We start from the raw sequence: 20,457 nt of genomic DNA, 5'->3' as shown, positions 1-20,457 counted from the left end.
ATTAAAGAAAAAAGGCAACATATTTAGAGTAGCATACCATTTAAAAAGTTATAAAATAACGATCTGTGGTGTTGTGTGTGTATGTGCACGTGCATGTGTGTACATTTGTATCTGCTTATTTGTGTTTGGGGACAGATGTGAAAGGATGCACGACAGGAAAGGGGGTGAGGGAGTGAGTAAAGCAAGGGGAAACATGCTGAAAAATGCATCTAGGATAAAACAATGTGAAGAAGAAGCTCCAGGTGGCCAGACGTTGAATCACCATTCAGATCAGTCTGTTCACTCATGTAAACAAAATTATTCTGTGACATTCATAAGTAAATATGGATAAGTGTTCCATAACTGTTATCACCCCCTGAAGATAGTTCTGTCTTGGAGGGTCCATGTCCCTTCAGGGCCCTTTAATTGCAACAAGAAAAACTGGTTATTAATGTCACACACTCAGAGCTACCCCGGCCCACTAGCTGAAATGTGCTTTTATTTGGCTGTGACTGAATTATAACACAACTTTCCTAGAGGTGAAAGAACAAAGTAAAGAGCATTTGCTTAAAAAGAAAAAATATAGTACCTGAATTGTTTCCTGTCCTGCTCTGTGGCCACTGGAAATACCTTGTCAAGGACACAGTCTCCGACATTGATGGACAGCCACGAGTTGCAGAGGAAGTACCACTTCTGGTCCATTGCCAGGTCATGCACCAGCACCCGGCTTACATACCTGGAAGGGACCCACACTTTTGAGGATAATGTGGTGGGGGGGCTAGGTGCCAGTAGCATCTCTTCCTCTCCCAAGTTGTGACAACCAAAACCACTTCCAGCATTGCTAGCTGTCCCTGGGGGCCAACCAGTTGAGAACCACTGTGCCAGGAGAACCGAACTAAGACAGTATCAATTGAAAGGTGACTGCAACTCTCCATGAAGAGAAATGGCCTGTGGATCACAGATTCTCATTCTTTCTTTCCCTGTAAGGTCAGCTCTTCAGTGTCAGATGGAAGTGGGATGGATGTTTCATTAGATGGATGAAAGTGATTCCTGCATTTATTTATTTATTTATTTATTTATTTTTTTGCGGTATGTGGGCCTCTCACTGTTGTGGCCTCTCCCATTGCGGAGCACAGGCTCCGGACATGCAGGCTCAACGGCCATGGCTCATGGACCAAGCTGCTCCACGGCATGTGGGATCTTCCCAGACCGGGGCACGAACCCGTGTCCCCTGCATCGGCAGGCGGACTCTCAACCACTGCGCCACCAGGGAAGCCCGATTCCTGCATTTATTCAACAAATAGTTACTGAGCACTTACTCTGTGTTAGCTACTACTCTGTGTTGAGGCCCTAAGATGCAGCAATAAATTTTTTTAATTTAAATAAAAATATACATAAATAAAAATAATAAGATTTAAATAAGATTTAAAAAATAAAAAGTAAAATGTAAGTGGACACATGTCCTGCTCTCACGGAGCCTAATGTCATTTTTTTTAAAACAGGGACTTCCCTGGTGGTGCAGTGGTTAAGAATCCGCCTGCCAATGCAGGGGACACGGGTTCAAGCCCTGGACCGGGAAGATCCCACATGCCGTGGAGCAACTAAGCCCATATGCCACAACTACTGAGCCTGTGATCTAGAGCCCTCGAGCCACAACTACTGCAGCCCTTGTGCCTAGAGCCCGTGCTCCGCAACAAGAGAAGCCACCACAATGAGAAGCCCTCACACTGCAACGAAGAGTAGCCCCCGCTCGCCGCAACTAGAGAAAGCCCGCGCACGGCAACAAAGACCCAACTCAGCCAAAAAATTAATTAATTAATTAATAAAAAACAAAAACAAAAAAACAATGGAGATTTCTCCAGGATAGTACACACAGTGCCTGTGGTTCTTAAGCTGTGTTCCATGGAGCTCCATGCAGCCCAGTTTCAGTAAAGGAAGCTTGGAGGCTGCTGCAGGGGATGCTACATTCTGATGAGTGATAGGGTGAGGCCAGACTTAACTAAGGATGCTGAGACATGACAGAGACAACCTGCTCTATGCTCCACAGCTAAACGTAAGGGTTTCAGAGAATTCATAAACAAATGGAATTGTCTCCTCATTACCTCTAGTCAGCCTTCTCAGGGACAGATGGATGCCAGCTAATCAGTTTTCCTAAAAATTGTAATTCAAGGCTCATTTTCAAACGGTCGCCATTGTTTGTTTCTTTCCTTTCTCCCCTTTCTCTTAGAAATTCTTTTTTCCCCCTTTATTCATTGATAATAGTCTACTGACTGTTCTTCATATGTGAGCACATTTGCGTGCAGGTAACCAGCTGTCTGAATTATTTTTTAATTGGGTTAAATGAGAAGACCAGTGAGTACAGTACCAGACCCCAACTCTCCCTTAATCCACTCCTCCTTTATATTTTTAAATATGGGGGCTTAGGGTGTTATTTCGTCTGGCAAAAAGATACTTTTCTCAAAAAAAAAAAGCAAAAGTGAAAAAACCCTACAACAAAATCCACTGGGCTAAAGTAACTCAACAACGGACTGGCAGGCGCTTTGCTGAGTGGGACATGCTGATCAACCGAGGTGTCTTGCAGGTCAGGTACCTTTGAGGAAGTGGCTTCCCCCCTCCGGTGTCCGGTATAAACTGTCACCAGGTGGTGGTACTGGGCAAAGGGGTCATTGTCCTCCAGCACTGTGACCTTCACCTGGGCAGAAGGATGGCATTAGGAGGGCTCTGCTTGGTGGGTTTATCACCGCAGAGCAGCCAAGAGTGAGGTGGGCATTCATGGCAATTAGAGGGGGAAAGCAAAACTATGTGTGCTATTGATTCATTCCATCAGGTGAGCACTGTTCTTTACCACAGCAGGGTTTTAAGTGAAAACCAAAACTTTAAAAATAAAAAAATACATTCATTATTAAATATCACCCAAAGTAGTCAAGTTGGAAATGAACTTGGTATTAAGCTGAGAATGTTTGATGCTTGAGCTGATGAATGCAAACTCTGTTCATAAATAATTTCTCATAACCTTGGTAACCAGATTGTGCCTCTAAGGGAATTTAGAAGGAATGAATGTTAAGTTGTTTTAGCAGAAAATAAATAGCAGGGGTTGGTCAGAGGCTGCAGAGCGCTCTGTGATGAGCTGCCCAGATCTCCTGTCAATGGAGGGTTGTTTTCCCAGTTGCCGAGGTGGTGTAGCCAGGAATGCAAGAGTCGCCTCTGTCAAGGTCGTGCCCTGTCCTGGAGAGGCCGATATCTAAGAACAGATTGATGCATTGCCCAAGATCAAGACCTGGGCTTCTCAACCCAACTCAGGACAGTTCTGGAGCTCCCCAAGGGGTCACCCAGCTGTCAGTGGGCTGCATCCCAGCTTGACTTCTCCCCCTGCCTAAAGCTGAGAGACTTAACGTATTAATGTTAAATCCCTTGGGCAAATCAAAGACAGCAGGATAAATGGGGCAACTATTTTTAAGTTTCATACCATCCGAACACCCTGAGAAGTATTGCTGTGTATAGGGACTGTTGGGAATGTTGAAAGTTTCAGAGCTTTGTGACAATGTATCCTTGTATTCATTTGTGTGCTCAGTCACTCATGAATGTTTATTGAAGGCTACTATGTGTCAGATATGACACATGTATCAGAAAAATAATCAGAACTTTGTTGTCATAATTGGTTGCACAAATGGTTATAGTTTGATCTCATTTCTATCCTCAGACCTGACTTATTGTCAGGCAGATCTGGGTTTGAGTTCTGGCCCCTGGGAGGCAGGTGGCTTTGGAGTAGTTAATTGCCCTCTCCGCTCCTCACTTGCCTCCTCTGTAAAATGATAGAGGTGCTGTGCAGTAAAGGGTGAATTCAGGAGGCTTGGGTTATCCAAACCCCACACATTCCAAAGGATGGACTGGTTTGGGCCAGCTCGTGGAAGATAACCTCTAAGTCCTTGAAATGGCCTGCATGATAAGAGTGTCTGACTACGTGGGGCCTTGGGCCACCCCAGGCAGTATGTGCTAACAATGTGATCTGTGGTAAGGGCTTTGGGCCAGGCTCTGTCAGTCTGACCTGGGCAGGGGTGGGGAGCAGTGGTTGCTGGAGGCTAACTGAAGTCAGTCATGCAGGCTCCATACCTATGGGACTTACTCCCAAGAAAACCCCAGGCACCAAGGCTCAGGGGAGCTTTCCTGGTTGGCCGTGCTTCGCATGTGCTGTCACACATCATTGCTAGGAGAATTCGTCTGTCCCTAGGACTCCACTGGGAGAGGAATATTAGAAGCTCTTGCCTGATCCCTCCTGGACCCTTTCCTTTGCTGATTTTAATTTGCACCATTTTCACTATAATAAACCATAATCATAAGGATAGTGGCTTTTTTAAGTTCTGTGAGTCCTAGCAAATCACTGAACTCGAGGGTGGTCTTGGGGACTCTCAGCACAGTATCTTCCCCTTGGGGCTATCATGAGCATTAAATGGGGGTAGTACCTGGCACATAGAAAATTCTCAATAAGAGGTCAGTTTCATACTCCTCCTGATACTTTGATGAACAAGGACATTTTACTGGTCAAGAGGCTGAGGGGCCAGCTTACCTGAGATGACTCCAGGGGTCAAGGCCTGGATTTGCAGCTGGCCCCTCAGCTCCCCACCTGGGCTCCATGGCCTGGAGCCCCTGCAAAGGGACACTCCTGTCCTCCCTCCTGCTGCCGGGGACTGTGCAGCTTCACCTTGGCCTGATCCTGAGCATCCTTCCTCCTTGCCCAGATCACCACCAGCACGTAGGCCACACACAGGCAGCCCACGGTGGTCACGACCACAGAGCTGTCCTTGAAGGTGGCAAAGAGCTCAGCGGTCTGGCGGACATCCACGGCATTGGGCATGACCAGGAGCGTGCTTCCAAAGAAGGTGAGGTGGTTGCAGAGGCAGTGTATCTGGGAGCGGGTGGTCTGTGGCCCCCCGCAACCCCAGAGAGGCCCTGGTAGGGATATTCAGGGAGCACATCCCTGCCCACCCGAGCTCAAGGTGGGAAAACTGTGGGGGGGACGCTGTCCTGGGGAGGGGCTGGGGAGGCTGCTGGGAGACCAGCTCCAGGATTCCTTTGGGCTTTTATTTTTATTTTTTAAATTTTTTTTATTGTTTATTTTTTGCAGTATGCGGGCCTCTCACTGTTGTGGCCTCTCCCGTTGCGGAGCACAGGCTCCGGACGCGCAGGCTCAGCAGCCATGGCTCACAGGCCCAGCCGCTCCGCGGCATGTGGGATCTTCCCAGACCAGGGCACGAATCTGTGTCCCCTGCATCGGCAGGCGGACTCTCAACCACTGCGCCACCAGGGAAGCCCTGCTTTGCCTTTTTTATGTAAGAAGTATTACGGGTAAAATTGAAGTCCCTTCTGTCTGCCAGCCTCCAAAAGCAGCCGTTATCACACATTTGGTGTGCATCCTTACATTACATTCTCCCACCGGGTGCTCATTCACTGGGCAGCTATTTGTTGGGTGCTACATCCAGGCCAGGCAATGGGCAAGGTGCTGAGAGGACATTCAGGGTGACCAATTCATCTCAGTTTGCCAGAGACTTTCCTGCTTCTCACACTAAAAGCCCCCTTAGTCCCAGGAAAACTGGGACAGTTGCTCATCTTACACTGAAGAGCAAAAAAAAAGACGGAGGTTGGGGGAACCATGCAAGAAAAAGGGAAGGACAGATATTTAAATCCTAAGCTGGTGTCTCAGCACCAGGAAAAAATTCTCTAAATTTTACCTACCTTAGATCGACGCACCTGCGACCCCACCCCATCCTGGGCTCATGCTTTGAAGAGTCCCAGTCTAGCCGTCCTCAGGCTGCGCCCTTTTGCACAGGATGAGTTGGGAGCGGGGCAGGGCATGCCCACCACAGCACATACCACTCAGCCAGGACTAGGGCGAGGTCCTAGGTGACCCCAAGAAAGATCCCCCCTTAAATTTTGCATTCTAGATGCCTCACTTGCCTTACCTAGTCCTGGCCCTGGGACGCCCACTTTTAGATAGTGGTTTGGGGACCTGGACCTTAGAATTCCCTGTTACAGGGCCTGCCTAGACCCATTCCTCAGGATCGTCCTTCTGTGGAGGACTGGCTACTGCTGTGGCCATCCCTGGGCACAAGGGTGGCAAAATGTGGAGAAACGGGGTGTGTACATGGAACTTGGGCACAAGGTCCCTGGCGGTGTGGGGAATGCAGTTGGTGGGGGAGGAGACAGGGATGAGGCAGGGCAGGGCCCCCATCCGGCTCTTAATTCATACTCTGCACTTAGAACCAGTCCTTCCCTAAAGCCCCCAGCCAGCTTGCAATCCACCCAGGGCCATTTGGTGGGTAAAGATTTAATTCAAACCCACAACCCAGTACTACCTTTTCATTCCAGGGTCCACAACGAGGTGGTAAGGTAGGAGGCAACAGAAAACACTGGCATGCGGAAAGTTCTGTGCCCAGCACCTGGTGAGGAAGAGCCCACAGCAGCGCAAACATCCCAGCAGGTAATTCTTTTACCTTGAACGAGCCACAGAGAGAGGCCGACCCCTCCAACAGCTATGGCGTCAACTGCTTTATTGACAGATTTCACATGGGTCTTAGTTCCATGTTTGCTCACCGTTTCCCAATCCTGGTCAGCATTTGGCACACAGCTGTGGGTCTTACAGGAACCCTTGGCACACCCAGGAGGGGTAGGGCCCCTACAGAGAGGAACCCCAAGCGAGTATCAGTGACAAGACCGTCTCAGCGCTGGGAGCCCAGGGACCAGAGCTGATTGATGCCCAACATCTTTGCCCTTCTGGGTTTTCACAAAGACTTGGAGGACAGTGGCTTTCCCAGTCTTTTCCAGCATGAGAGTCCTTTTGAAAACCATAAATTAATCTGGAAAGACCGGAAAATTTTCATGAGATCCCCTCGTGACAATAGTTTCACCTTTAGTATCCTTCGAGAAAAATGTATAAATAAGAATGCAGTTCTCAAACCCCTTGCAATAATTCTGCATTTCCTCCCTGATAAGGTCTGCAGTTTACAGATTTGGAACTTTCTTCAGTTACTTTGAGAATACAGTGGTGGTTTTCTGTCCAAACTTAGTGATCCCATTTACTTATTTTTTTTCCCCATTCACTTATTTATGGCTCCTCAATGATCTCTATATATCTGTATCAGTATCTATATCTGTATCAACATCTATATAATGAGCATCAGGTACACAATATTGGGTTAATATAATTTTGGCACTATAACACAACTCCCATATTCTTTTGTACACCCCACATTCGTGTATATGTGCATTAGTAGCTGTATATTCTTTTTTTTTTTTTTTTTTTTTTTTTTTTTTTTGCGGTACGCGGGCCTCTCACTGTTGTGGCCTCTCCCGTTGCGGAGCACAGGCTCCGGACGCGCAGGCTCAGCGGCCATGGCTCACAGGCCCAGCCGCTCCGCGGCATGTGGGATCTTCCCGGACCGGGGCACGAACCCGTGTCCCCTGCATCGGCAGGCGGACTCTCAACCACTGCGCCACCAGGGAAGCCCCGCTGTATATTCTTAATAACATAATAAGCACCTGGGAACCCATGACTCCACTCAAAAGCTAGGAACTTTCCAATAAGTTACGTTTAGCTAAGTGGTCCTCCCGCAGTCTGTCCCCATGCTCCCCCTCAACCCAACCGCATGCGGAATCCTACGTCCATTGTTTTCCTTGATTTCCATTTTATATAGTTTTGTCTTCTCTATGCTCAGAGTGTCTAACACAGCAATTACTTTAATCTGTGGAGCACCTCCTATGTGCCAGGCACCACATTAGGTACTTTAGACCCCTAACCTCGTCTAGGTCCCACCCTGTGGTAAGTGGCAGCCATCCTTTATCCCCATTTGCAGATGGGAAAGTTCAGAGAGGTGGGGTGCCTTGTCCAAGGTCACCTTGCAAGTACTGATGCCGTGGGATTGGACCCAAGTCTGTCTGATGGCAGAGCCAGCGCCGCCAGCCCCTGCACCATCCTGTTCTGATCCCCCGGCCTCGGAAGGCAGCCTGCAGCGGGTATTCTGCCAGCAGCGTGGGGATCGGAGAAGCTTTTGGTAGTGAGGACTCTAAAAGGTTGCAACACACCCAGGGTCTCGTTCACGAGGTACAAAGACCTGTGCTTCAGGTGTGGGGGACCCACTGTCTCTTGGACATCTCAACGTGCCTTCGTCTCTTCTTGGCACTTTGCGCAGGGGGCTCCCTATGTGTGACAGCTGGAAGCAGGAGTTGACAAGGAAGCCAAAGATGCAGCAGAAACAAACCCGGAAGGAGCTTGGCTTTAAGTCCCCTTCTGTGGCTCTGCTGAGACCTGGCTTCTTACACTACTTATGACTGTTGTCATTGGACATATGTGCCATTTGCTTCTTGTCTGTGTCCTCTGCTAGACTGAAAGCTCACTGGTTTTTCTCATCATTGTATCCCTATCAGTTGGCCTTGCACCGGGTGGATATTTGTAGAATGAATGTAAGAAGGTATATGGTGTAGGGGATGGAGACAGGTGTGTGACAAATTTCAACTAGATGTGGAGGTTGCTGTTCTTGGGGAGGGTATGGAAGTCCAACAGAGGGAGACTGCAAACATCTGCCACCCAAAGAAGGTGGCATTGGATTGGGAGATCGAAGGGTGAATGGGAGTTTTCCAGGTGGGGTAGGGAAGAAGGGTGTCCTGGCGGAGACAGCAGCATATGCAAAGGCATGGAAGAGGGAAGGGGAGCACCGATACCTCAGGGATGGCTTCTGATGGCCTCAAAGCCAGTGTCTGTCACCAGGACAGTGTCACGGGCTTGGCTCCTTGGAGGCAGAGCTGAGCTGCCCTGAGACAGGAATCTGATTGCAATTAATAGGGCCACATGCCTCCAAGGGCTCTGTGAGCTCTGGAGAAGCAGTGCCTCACGTCGCTTAGAGCTTTTGCTCTGGGGACAGACCTGGGTTTGAGTCTCAGCTCTACCACCTTCTTCTTTGCTTCCCTTTCCTTACCTGGCACCTGGAGTTGTCCCAAGTCCCCTGGACCTCATCCCAGAACACACAATGGGACAGGAAGGTGGTGATGCCAACTGTGAAGTCCCTGCCGGGGGCCGGCTCCAGATCAGACTGGGGGATCACAGACAGATAGTAGATGCCTTCTCCAAAATGCAGGTCCTCTGGGCTCAGGATCCATGTGGACAGCCCATCTTCAGGAAGCAGGGGTCCGGGTCAGTCTGAAGCCTCATGGAAACTGGACTAACATGACGGGAGAGGGGCAGCAAGATGCCTTGGCAGGGAATCCGATCCTGATGGCCGCCCCGATGTCCTAGGAGTACCCTCTCCTCCTGAGGCCAGGAGCATGGAAGAGGAGGCACTCCCAAGTCAGGGTGCTGAGCACAGCTGCCGAGTCAGACTGACCAGGGCTCAGATTCTGACTCTCTCCCTTCTTAGCTGTGTGACTTTGGGCCAGTTACTTAACCTCTCTGTCTTTATCTGAAAAGTAGAAATTTCATTCTTCTTCATCCCTAAGGGCTATTATGAGGATTGTAATGAGTTCAGTTCTGTGAGTGCTTGTCAACTTCTTCAGGGCATATAGTAAGTGTTCACCTAATATCACCTAGTAATAGCAATAATACCACCAACAGAAATAAGCACTGAATGTAGCAAGTGTTTTTTCTCTGTTTTTCTTTTTCCCTATGATTCTCAAGTTTTAAGCTGGTCAAATCCCCCAGGAAGCAGCTCAAGAAACTGGCCCAGTGGTGGGACTACCTGGAACAGCCGTTGGCAGGAGGTGAGCTTGGGCGTCGTCGCTGGTCACGCTGGGGTGGTAGCCGTAGCCCAGGCTGAGCATGAGTGGGATGTCAGGTCTCCAGTGCAGCTGGATCCCCAAAGCCACACCCCCTGAAGTCAGGTTCATCCACAGAGCTTCAGGTCTGGTCAGGTTCAACACAGTTGGCTCGCTGTGTCCTTCTGAAAGCTGAGGCAGCAGGATCTGTCGTCAGAAGCAGTCAAATCAAGGGTGTGCCAGGACAGGAATGCCAGTGAGCATCAGGGCTGCTGGGCAGGGTGAGCTCCTGGGGACCCGAAATCCACCCTGAACTCTGCTCTTTCCACTAGTTTCCGGGGGCTGCCGTGACAAATGACCACAAACCTGGTGGCTTAAAACAACACAAATTTATTCCCTTACAGTTCTGGATGCCAGAAGCCCAAAACCAGTCTCACAGGGCTGCAGTTGGCAGGGCTAGTTCCTTCTGGAGGCTCCAGAGGAGAATCCACTTCTTTGCCGATTCCAGCTTCTGGAGGTGCCTGCAGTCCTTTGGCTCATGGCCCCTCCTTGCATCACTCAACCTCTTGCTTCTGTCATCGAATCACCTTTTTCTTTTCTAGAGTCAACTCCCCCCTCCGCCTGCCTCTTAAAAGGACCTCTTGATGACACTGGGCTCACCCAGATAACCCAGGATCACCTCTATATTTCAGGATCTTTAACTTGAATCACATCTGCAAAGTCCCCTTTTGCTATGTCAGGTGACATATTCACGGCTCAGGGATGAGGATGTGGATAGTTTGGGGACATGTATTCAGCCAGTGCTTATCAATCTGTTCACCCCAGCTTGGGGCTGCATCTGCACAGAAAGTGCACAAGGGTGCATCTTTCTAGTTTGCACAAAGGTGGCATATGAACTAGTGGTGGTGTTAATCAAAGAGTGGAACAAGTAAGATTAAGTTAGGAGCACAGGCCGCAGAGGCACAGTGACCTCTGTTTGATCTTGGCTCTGCCCTATATTAACTCTAGGACTTCTGACCAATTAACAGACCACTCTGAGCATCAGTTTCTTTTCTTTTTCTTTCTTTCTTTTTCTTTCTTTTTTTTTTTTTTTGGCCTCACTGCGTGACTTACGGGATCTTAGTTCCCCAACCAGGGATCGAACCCAAGCCCTCAGCAGTGAAAACACGGAGTCCTAACCACTGGACCGCCAGGGAATTCCTGAGCCTCAGTTTCTTGTCATCAGTAGAATACATAGACTCACGGAGATTATTCAAAATGTTATCATATACAAAATACTGAGTCAAGTGCCAGATACACAATAGCGCTCAACAGTTAGTTGCTACTATTCCTCTGCTTTTACTCTTACATTAGAATTTCTCACAACCACTCTCCATTTAATCAGCTCTCCAGATTAACTGATGCCCTCCATCCCCTTTTAAAAACAGACTGATTAATGCCCACCATGCACCTTTTTATTTGCTCCTGGTGGCCCTCTACGGTAGACACAGGAATATGCCAGCCAGCTCTCCCTTCTAGGAAGGACCTCCTACCCAGTCACAGGGAGTACGGTCAACAGACAGGCTCCAGCTCTCAGCTCCTTCAGGGTCTGCCCTGAAGAATTTATTACTTATATTTCCTAGGAGCGGAGGACCTGCCATGCCACGCGGGGCCACAAGGGAAGCACTCGGTCAGGATGCAGAAGCAGGCAAGGGGGAAAGCCTAGTCCACAGCTTTATTGGGGTTTCCACAGGAAAGGCAAGACAGGGCATAGAAAACAGCTTAGGATTGGCCAGTCTGAATAATTCCAGCAGACTTTGGCTATAGGGCTGGTCTCTAGTTGGTACCTGGCCCTGGGATGACTTGGGGCAGAGCTTGAATATTGGCCTGGTGAGTGAGTGAGATAAAGGGGGTGGTTGGGGTATAGACTCAGGACTGGTTGGTGTTCACATGAAAGGTGTGCCCTGGCAGAGCCCTTGCTCTCTCTGAGAACTGGCTGGCCCTGGGAGGGGCAGTCTCTCCCCACCAGCAAGATTTTTAAGATATCAAAACATCATAACATACAGAAGATAGCAAACACGATTGCTAGAGCCCTAGTGGCTGCTACTTGCTGCAGAGCCCCCTCTGGGTTGACTGAGCCTTTGTGGCGTCTGGATTGTAGTCTGACTTCTGTCCAATCCTGTTTTCTTTCTTCACTCACCACAAGCATTGATCTCTAGCAAGCATCTTGCACCACAAACACCTTCTCAGTGCCGGCTTCCAGGGAACCCAATCTACATCTCCTCTCTAGTAATCCTGGCAGCCCCTCCTACCTGTCAGGCTGTATGCTCAACAATAGACAGTTGTGTCTGATCCCACACCTGCTAACGTCCATTGTACTTGTGATTGTAAGGGTCTGTTTTGACGATAGCTCTCATAGAGGGATAAGTTGACAAAGTAGGAGTGTAAAAGAACGATTTGCATAAAAACTTAAGTTGAAGGCTTTGAGAAGACTCAATAAAGATGAGTGGGGAAAAATTGTTATTGAATTAGTCACTGATGAGAAAACTGTAGAAGATTAGAAAAAAAGTCATTAAAATCTCAAAAGAATCTGAACTCATATTGTACCAGTGTGCCTACATTTTTTATTCACTTTAAAGAAAATATAACTATGTTCAGCAGATGATTTATGTAGTGAAGATGATTAAAATTCCAATCAGGGCTTCCCTGGTGGCGCAGTGGTTGGGAGTCCGCCTGCCGAGGCAGGGGACATGGGTTCGTGCCCCGGTCCGGGAAGATCCCACATGCCGTGGAGCGGCTGGGCCCGTGAGCCATGGCCGCTGAGCCTGCGCGTCTGGAGCCTGTGCTCCGTGGAGGGAGAGGCCACAGAGGTGAGAGGCCCTCGTACCGCAAAAAAAAAAAAAAAAAAAAAAATTCCAATCAACAGATTTAAAGAAACTTTCAGTTGTACACCTTAAGATTGATAATGACATACATTTATAGTTTTACGTTAAAATACAATGCTTAATGGAGGGTAAAGATCATTTTTTTTTTTTTTTTTTTTTTTTGGGGTACGCAGGCCTCTCACTGTTGTGGCCTCTCCCGTTGCAGAGCACAGGCTCCGGACGTGCAGGCTCACCGGCCATGGCTCACGGGCCCAGCCGCTCCGCGGCACGTGGGATCCTCCCAGACCGGGGCACGAACCCGTATCCCCTGCCTTGGCAGGCGGACTCTCAACCACTGCGCCACCAGGGAAGCCCTAAAGATCATTTTTAATGATTCTCTTCTTTAATCTTTCTTTCTTTCTTTTTTTTTTTTCCAATAACCGACCAACTTTTGGTCCCAACCAAGTTGAAAAAGAAGACAGAAGCACCTCCTGACTTCTGAGAGCACCCCAAGTCTACCTCGATATCCTCCGACAGATTCTTCACAGGGATGAGCTGTCCACTAGGGCTGGTCAGAGAGAGGCCACCAACAGTTCCTCTGACATCGAAGTGACTTCCGGCTGGGAATGGGTTCTTTGGGAAACTCATCATCTGAGACCAGGAACAAAGAGTGTCAGCCAAGGGCCCCGAAGGCCGGAAGGTGACTAGGTCCCTGTGTGAAGGATGAGGTTTCCTAAGATGGGAGGGACAAGTGGCTCTTGCCCTGTGGGGTGACTGGGAGGGCCCCCCGCCCTTAGCTGCTGCTGTCTGTCCTGGTATGTGTCTTCCCTTCAGGATTGTGGCTTCAGAAAGGTGGGCTTGGAGACCCAATTGGACTTGTTACAGCCAAGCAGTTACTGGGCTATAAACAGTCTAAGCCTTTCTTCCTGCAAAGCCAGCAAGTCTCTAAGAGAAAGAAGTTTGTTTGCTTTCTCTGAGGCTCAAGGAGCAGAGAGTCAGATGTGCCCTAATTTGGGGATGGAGAGAGCCCTGAGTTTACTGTTTCCTAGCTATGGAACAAAGTCTGAAGAGCTTAATTTCCAATGACTAATTCAACCAAGGCTGCTGGAGAAATTCCACAACACAGTAGAAAGAGGATGGACTGGGGAGTCAGAGGCCTAGGTCTGAACCCCAGCTCTGCCACTTTGCTTGTGGCCTCAGGCAAGTCACTGAACCTCACCTGTAAAATAGGCGTAATAATTCCATAATTGACAGGGTTGTTATCAACGTAAATGAGCAAATATATGTGCAGGTGCTTTGCAAACTCTAAAGGGCTGTTCCCAAGGAGATTCCTTCCGTTGTTACCCTTATGTCCACAGGCACCCTACTGTCCTCCATGGAGCCAAGGGAGGGGGCAGCGGGCAGGGTGAAGGTCGCAGAGCTGGCAGCAGCAACGTGCACAGGGGAGCCTCGCTAGCTCCGGGGCTGTATTCCTTCCACAAGGTGAGAACAGAGGTGCCGGGGGAGAGGGGAGAAGGTCAGTCGGAGGAAGATCTGCCCACCTCTTGCTCTACAGGGATCCCGGCTTTAGCATCAGAGTGGGCGACTCTTTTGGGATCCCTGTAGATAGTTCTGCATATTTACATCAGTAGGAGCAGCATAAAAGGCAGCCAATGTCTCCACTCTGGGCTGGCGGCTCCACGAGGACAGGGCTGTAGCCAGCTTTGCCTACTGTGGCACCCCAGTGCCTAGAACAGCGCCTGGCTCATGGTGGTGGTCAATACATATTTTGTTGAATGAGTAAATGAGCTTGGCTGTAGACATTTCTCCAGACTTATCTCCCCTATCTACTTGACCTCTGATGTCATGGGCTCCCATAAAGCCATCTTTACTGGCCTTTGACCTCATCCCATCTGAGTAGGCTGGGGATCTGGTTTCAGATCCTAGTGCTGATCCGGATCCTGCTTTGGGAAACTGCCCCTGGGATCCAGAAGAGCACCCCTGGCAGGAGGAACCAAGGGAGGGTGCTCGGTGCAGGGGGTCCCAGCGGTGCCTGCAGCGTCGTCCAGCCCACGACTGTCAGGGGAAGGGATGGAAGGGGGGAGGGCATCCCCAGGTACTGGAAGAGGGCTCAGTGAGAGGTAGGCAGAAGCTCCATGGAGAAACTCCCAAGGCAAGTGCGTCTGGAATCCCCACAGGTCCACGGAGCAGCAGGCTTGCCCGACACACGCTGGGTGAGGTTACAAGTGGGCTAGTGCCCTTCATTCTGCCCCCTCACCTGCACAGCCCAACATGACCCGTCTCTCGGGACACATGCGTGGCTCTGACACTGGCGTGGCACTCACCACGTCCCTTCCTGTGCTGCACAAACACCCAACACGGGGACCTTCTCTTGGTGAAAAGCCCTTTCCACTCTAGGTCCCATCACTTCCCCCACTGCCAGGCAGGTCTCCTGGGCTCTGCCTGTCACAGGGTCTTGGGTGTGGCATGAGCCAGGTCAGGGGATACCACAGTGTAGCCGGTTACCTGTTTGTGTACACGGAGATGCAGGGGGCGGCCAGCGTGGCTGGAAGGTCCCCGGGCAGTCCCCCCCGGCAGGACGGCGGCCTACATGTGCCCCACAGCTCCCAGCAGCTGGGGCACTATGGCTGTCTGGAAAAGGAAGCAGGGGACACTGCTGTGGACCGGTGTCCGTATACCACCTCTGGTTACTGCCACCAGACTAGTGTGCCCTTTGCAGGGACCGGCAGAGGAGCAAGGCGGAGACCATGATGGAAGGCCCCTTACTGGGCCCAGGTGCTGTAGGGAGCCAAGAGTGAGCGCTTAGAAGATTCCAGGCTCTGCCAGCAGGTGCTTTACCACCCCTGTTTGGCAGACAGGGAGACAGAGGCACAGAGAGAGTGATAACTTGTGGCAGCCATGCACTGATAAGGGGAAGCGCCGGGATCGCGGCAGGGCTCACTGTGCGCCTGTCCGTGCTGCTCCACTGGACCCTGACATCTGCCCACAGCCCAGGTCTTATTCATGGGGAAATGGAAAGTCACAGGCAGAGCCATTGCACGGGGTCACCCGGGCTCAGACTCCAGTCCCCATGCACCCCAAACCCTTGGGTGAAGATGTGGCCTCGCTGAAGCCAAGGCAGGCGTGGGGAACGGGAGGGCTGGACGTTTGTGCAGAGCTCCTATCAGTGCGCAGGCTGCGCGTGCGTGTATGCATTATGTCTGACGGGTGTGTGACTGTATGTGCGTGAATGTGAGTGTTATGTGTGTATTGAGGGAGACTGGGTGTGAATGTAAGTATTTGTGTGTGTGAGTGTAAGTGTGTGAATGTGTGTCTGAGTGAATGTGGTTTGAGGGTGTGGGAGTATAAGTATCTGAGCATGAATGAGTGTGCATATGTGGTTTTGTGTGTGACTGCAACCGTATATGAGAGTCTGTGTGTTTGTGTGACTGTGTGGCCCTGTGTGAAGATAGGAGTGTAAGTGTGCATCTGTGTGAGTGTGTGCCGGAGTGTGTGCTTCCCGATGTATGTGAGCGTAAATGAGTGCCTAGAAGTGTGCGTGAATGTGTGAGTGTGTGTGATTGAATGTGTGTATGAGTATTAGTGTTTGTGTATGTGTGTGTGGATATGTGTTTGAGTGTGTTTGTGTGGCCACGTGCGAGAATATGTGTGTGAGTTCTTCTTGAATGCAGTGATTTCCCCGCACGGTAAAGGGCTGTGGAGCAGCAGGTAATGGGTTCTGTGGCTCCGTCATGATGACGTCCTGGGTGCTGTGGCCGCGTGAGGCTGTGCTGCGGCTCTTCTTCCTCTGGGGGCTGCCTCTCTTCTAAAGATGTTCTGTATCCTTGGCTCAGTGAACCAGGAGTTGGATTCAAACTTGCAAGGGTGAACCTACGATCTCTCCAACGGGTGGCCTCTCCAGGATGAGGCAGAGCTTGTCAACCTACTACAGATGAGGAGATGAGGCTGCAGAAAGTTGTGTCACTGGCCCAAGTCACAAGGCTTGTGAGTGACAAGGTCAGGGTTCAAACTCAGGCCGCCTCTTTTGAAGGCTGCGCTTGGCCTGCTGTAGCACACTGCCTCCCAGAAGCTCTGGTCTCTGGAGCCTTCCTTTCAGCTCCTAGAAAGGACTTTAACCTCAGTGCCTCAGTTTCCTCATCTGCAAGGTGTGGAGAAAGATCCACCTAGAAGTGCTGGTGTGACCTGGGCACGCGGTAAGCATGACGTCTGTGTCTGGGCTGGGACACCTACCTGGCTGCCATTGGCCCCTGCAGGCTCTTCTGGTCTGTCCCTCAGGGAAGCTTCCAGCACGCTGCCCACAGCCTGGAACAGGTCCCCGGTGGCCTCCTGGTGCCTCTGGTCCTCAGGATGGGCCTCGGCACTCACTGCCAACAGGGCCTCACTGGCATGCTGCAGAGCCCTGCTGGGCTCACCCCAAGGAGGAGGAAGAACAGCATGCACCCCTGCCTGGGTTAGACCAGCCCCTGGGCCATTCCAGGGACCAGGGCTTCAGTGGAGGGGAGCAAGGTGGGGGCTCAAGCCAGGGAAAATCTGGGCTGGGCCCGTCACACAAGCTGCCTGTGTCGCTGACTTGAGGCCAGGGGTTCCTTCCCTATCACGTGCTAAGTTCCTTCAGGACACTAGCCTCATGCATCTCTGGATCTTTCCCAGAGTGCCCTGCTCAATGCCCAGCACATAGTAGGCATTCAGTAAACATTCACTGACTTGAGATAGCTGGCTGGCTGGCTGGCTGGCTGGCTGGATGGATGGACATAGCACTTATTCCGATTTTGTAATTATATATGTATTCGTGAAATGGTTTAGTAACTGGTGGGCCCAGTTGTCTAAAAGTGCCATGAAGGCAGAGGCCATGTCTATGTGATTTGCTGATGAATTTTCAATGAGTTGCATAGTACCTGGCACATACTAGGCATCGGGGGAGCACTTGTTGAATGAATGAAAAAATTAATGCACGGATAAATGAGTGGAAGGGTGGAGGGACGGATGTATATGTACGTGTATAGATGTATGTGCATAGAAGGGATGCATGAGCAAATGGATGTGTAAGTGGGAAGTATGATATTAGGGTGATCGGGGTCCCAGAAATAAAGGTCAGCGTAGCAGGCTCCAGGACCAGGAGTGTGAGGGGACAACCTCCTGACAGAGTGGGTGGGTCAGAGCCGAGACAGCTCTCCCCTTTACTGCTTATGGCTTCTTTACTGACATTTGGCTGCCACAGCGTTGGGAACGTGGTGATTCAATCTGAGTCCTCCAAGAAGCAGGCCCTAAGGCAAGAATCTGACAACCAGTCATTTATTTGGAGATAATCCCAGGAAACGCTGGAAGCAGAATGGGGAAGCGAGACAGGGAAGGGTAGGAAGTCAGTCCAGGGGGTGTGATCAAGCCACTTACCTGGGGCTCAGTCCTACTTGGGAGGCCTCCACCAAGAGGAGCGGGGGAGCCGGGGTGTCTGTACCCCAGCCCATTAGTCACTGAGAGCTGCATTGACCCCCTGACATGTCCAACCTGCCAAGTGGGCAGGCAGAATGGACTCTGGAGGGGAGGTCAGAGAAGGCCCCCAGGCAAAGAAAGGCAAGAGCTGGCAGCTGGACCTCACAGTGCACTCAAGTGGGGGACATGGTCGGGTCAGCAGCAGCATCTGGACACACCCTTGACCCCCCAATGATTAGTTAGATGCAGGTGCGCACCGGCTGGCGGGGGAGTGAGGTGTGTGAGCACACAGGCCATCACAAGCAGAGGGAGACACAGGGCTGTGAGAGGGGCACCTGCTCTCCCTTGGCATCGCCCATGTGGGACCCTTGGGAACAAGAAGGCAGAAGTCTTGGAGGCCCTGTGACTGAGGGACCTGTGACCTGGGTTGGGGGTTGTTGTCAGCCACCCACCACAGAGGTGCGCGTCCTCTTGCCTGGCTCAGCGGGTGGGAACTACTCACCCGGGCCGAGGGCATGGGCTCCTCACTGCGGCGGGTCAGCTCTTTCAGTGCCTCGGCCAGCTCCTGCACCTTCTGCATGCCCCCCAAGGCGACGCTGACCGCAGGCACTGACCCCGCAGACAGAGAGGTTACGCCCTCTGACCTTGGCATAGACATAGGAAGGTGGGGAGAGGAAATGTAATTCCAGTGGCTTGATGAAGCTGTTTCAGAAAGATTTGGGGTCTGAGAAAGTGGCCAGGCTCATATGGGGTTTTCCAAAGCCGGTAGACCTCTTCTTGTCTCCTAAGATGTGTGGTGGGCAGGATCATAGCCTCCCAAGGATAGCTACATCCTAATCCCTGAAATCTATGGGTATGTTACTCACATGGCAAAAGGCACTTCGGCAGAATCGCTTTGGAGATTTGATTAAGTTAAGGATTCTGAAATGGGGAGAGTATCCTGTATTAACCAGTTGGGACCAATGTAATCACAGGGGTCTTTACTAGAGGGAGGTAGGAGGGTCAGAGTCAGAGAAGATGTGATGGTAGAGGCAGGGGTGGTGGAGAGGGAGAGGGAGAGGGGTCGGGATTTGAAGATGCTGGTGTTGAAAATGGAGCAGGGAATGGGAGCAGCTTCTAGAAGCTGGAAAAGCCTATGGGTGGATTCTCCTCTAGAGCCTCCAGACAGTTCACAGCCCCGCCACTGCTTTGGTTTTAGCCCAGTGAGACTCATTTCAAACTTCTGACTTCCAGCAATGTAAGATAATAAATTTGTGTTGTTTTAAGTCATAAAGTTAATGGTTATTTGTTATAGCAGCAGGGGGAAACTAATGCAGGATATCTCAAGCTTTCTCCAAATCTTGAAATCAAATCTGTAATATCTGGGGAATTCCCTGGCAGTCCAGTGGTTAGGACTCCGCACTCTCACTGCCAAGGGCCTGAGTTCAATCCCTGGTCAGGGAACTAAGATCCCATGTGCCACATGGCACGGCCAAAAAAAAAAAAATCTGTAAAATCTGGCATTATTTAAAAACAAATGGTGTCTCAGGGTCTCACTGTGACTAAAATGGCATGAAATTCAGAAATTGGATTACTTTGTTGGCCCAGTATGGATAGGAGGTCTTGTTGCAGACTTGGGTCCCTGTGTGCCTTTGGGGCAATGGGGACAAGGATCCCTCCAGCCATCCCCCAACTTCAGCCTTAAGCCAGACCTCCTGGGGCTTCTGGGGAACATGCTTTCTAAGCCGCAAAGCCCTAACGAGAGGGGCTGGCTTTGGCTGAGGCAGAGAAAAACCTAAGAATATAACTTTAACACCACCCCATCGAACTTTCTGCGTTTATAGAAGTGTTCTGTCCCTGTTTTGTCCAGTAACATAGCCACTTGCCAAATGTGACTACATATTAAGCCCTTGAAATGTGGCTAGTGCAACCAGAGAACTGAATTTTTAACTTTATTTCATTAAAAGTCATTTTAATTTAAATGTACGTGGCCAGACATGGCTCATGGCAACAATCTGGAATAACACAGATAGAGGTGAGTAATCCCGCTTACCCTCCCGTCCTGCTTGCTACTCACAACTCACTCTTCTAACCGTCTAACAGTCGTTCACAGCAGCTGCAGTGTTTGAGCATGTCTGCCAACAGCTCAGGGTGCAGCCAGGCTTCCATTCAAGGTGTGGCTTGGATGGAGGAAAGAATAGCCCTGTCTATGAGGGGACTCCTGTCAGAACGTTCTGGAAGGAAAGTCAGGTAATGGATAATCTCATGTTTGCCTCTGCAGCTCTTCCCCATCCTTGGTCGCCATCCTGGAGGCTGCTTTCATGGAGATGTCACTGGCTGCTGAGCCTCTGGCCCATGGATTCACTCAGCGGGAGACGAGAGGGCAGGAGGAGAGAGAGCTGGAAGCTTTGCTCCCGGCGCCCTCCCTGCCGGGGTTGCCTGCCTCATCCTTCAAAGCCACCGCTCCTACCAGGGAGCCCCCTCCACG

General features: G+C 50.5%; 1 protein-coding gene across 1 annotated transcript in view; it reads right to left on the bottom strand.

The window, feature by feature from the left end:
* The window catches only part of LOC307066778 (polycystin-1-like protein 2), a gene marked incomplete at both ends in the record, with an annotated part of 83,467 nt that overhangs the window by 20,106 nt on the left and 42,904 nt on the right, over window positions 1–20,457 (bottom strand). Inside the window, 13 exon segments of the mRNA XM_079724022.1 lie at window positions 569–731; window positions 2,509–2,671; window positions 4,679–4,926; window positions 7,943–8,036; window positions 8,946–9,139; window positions 9,702–9,924; window positions 13,080–13,211; window positions 13,905–14,012; window positions 14,555–14,615; window positions 15,066–15,146; window positions 15,399–15,403; window positions 16,791–16,967; window positions 18,493–18,634. Of these exon segments, the coding sequence (XP_079580148.1) occupies window positions 569–731; window positions 2,509–2,671; window positions 4,679–4,926; window positions 7,943–8,036; window positions 8,946–9,139; window positions 9,702–9,924; window positions 13,080–13,211; window positions 13,905–14,012; window positions 14,555–14,615; window positions 15,066–15,146; window positions 15,399–15,403; window positions 16,791–16,967; window positions 18,493–18,634 (1,791 nt within the window).

Source organism: Hyperoodon ampullatus (genome assembly GCF_949752795.1).
Source record: "Hyperoodon ampullatus genome assembly, chromosome: 18".
Lineage (NCBI taxonomy): Eukaryota > Metazoa > Chordata > Mammalia > Artiodactyla > Ziphiidae > Hyperoodon > Hyperoodon ampullatus.
Note: the sequence above shows the minus strand (reverse complement) of the source record. Positions and strands in the feature narration are given on the sequence as shown.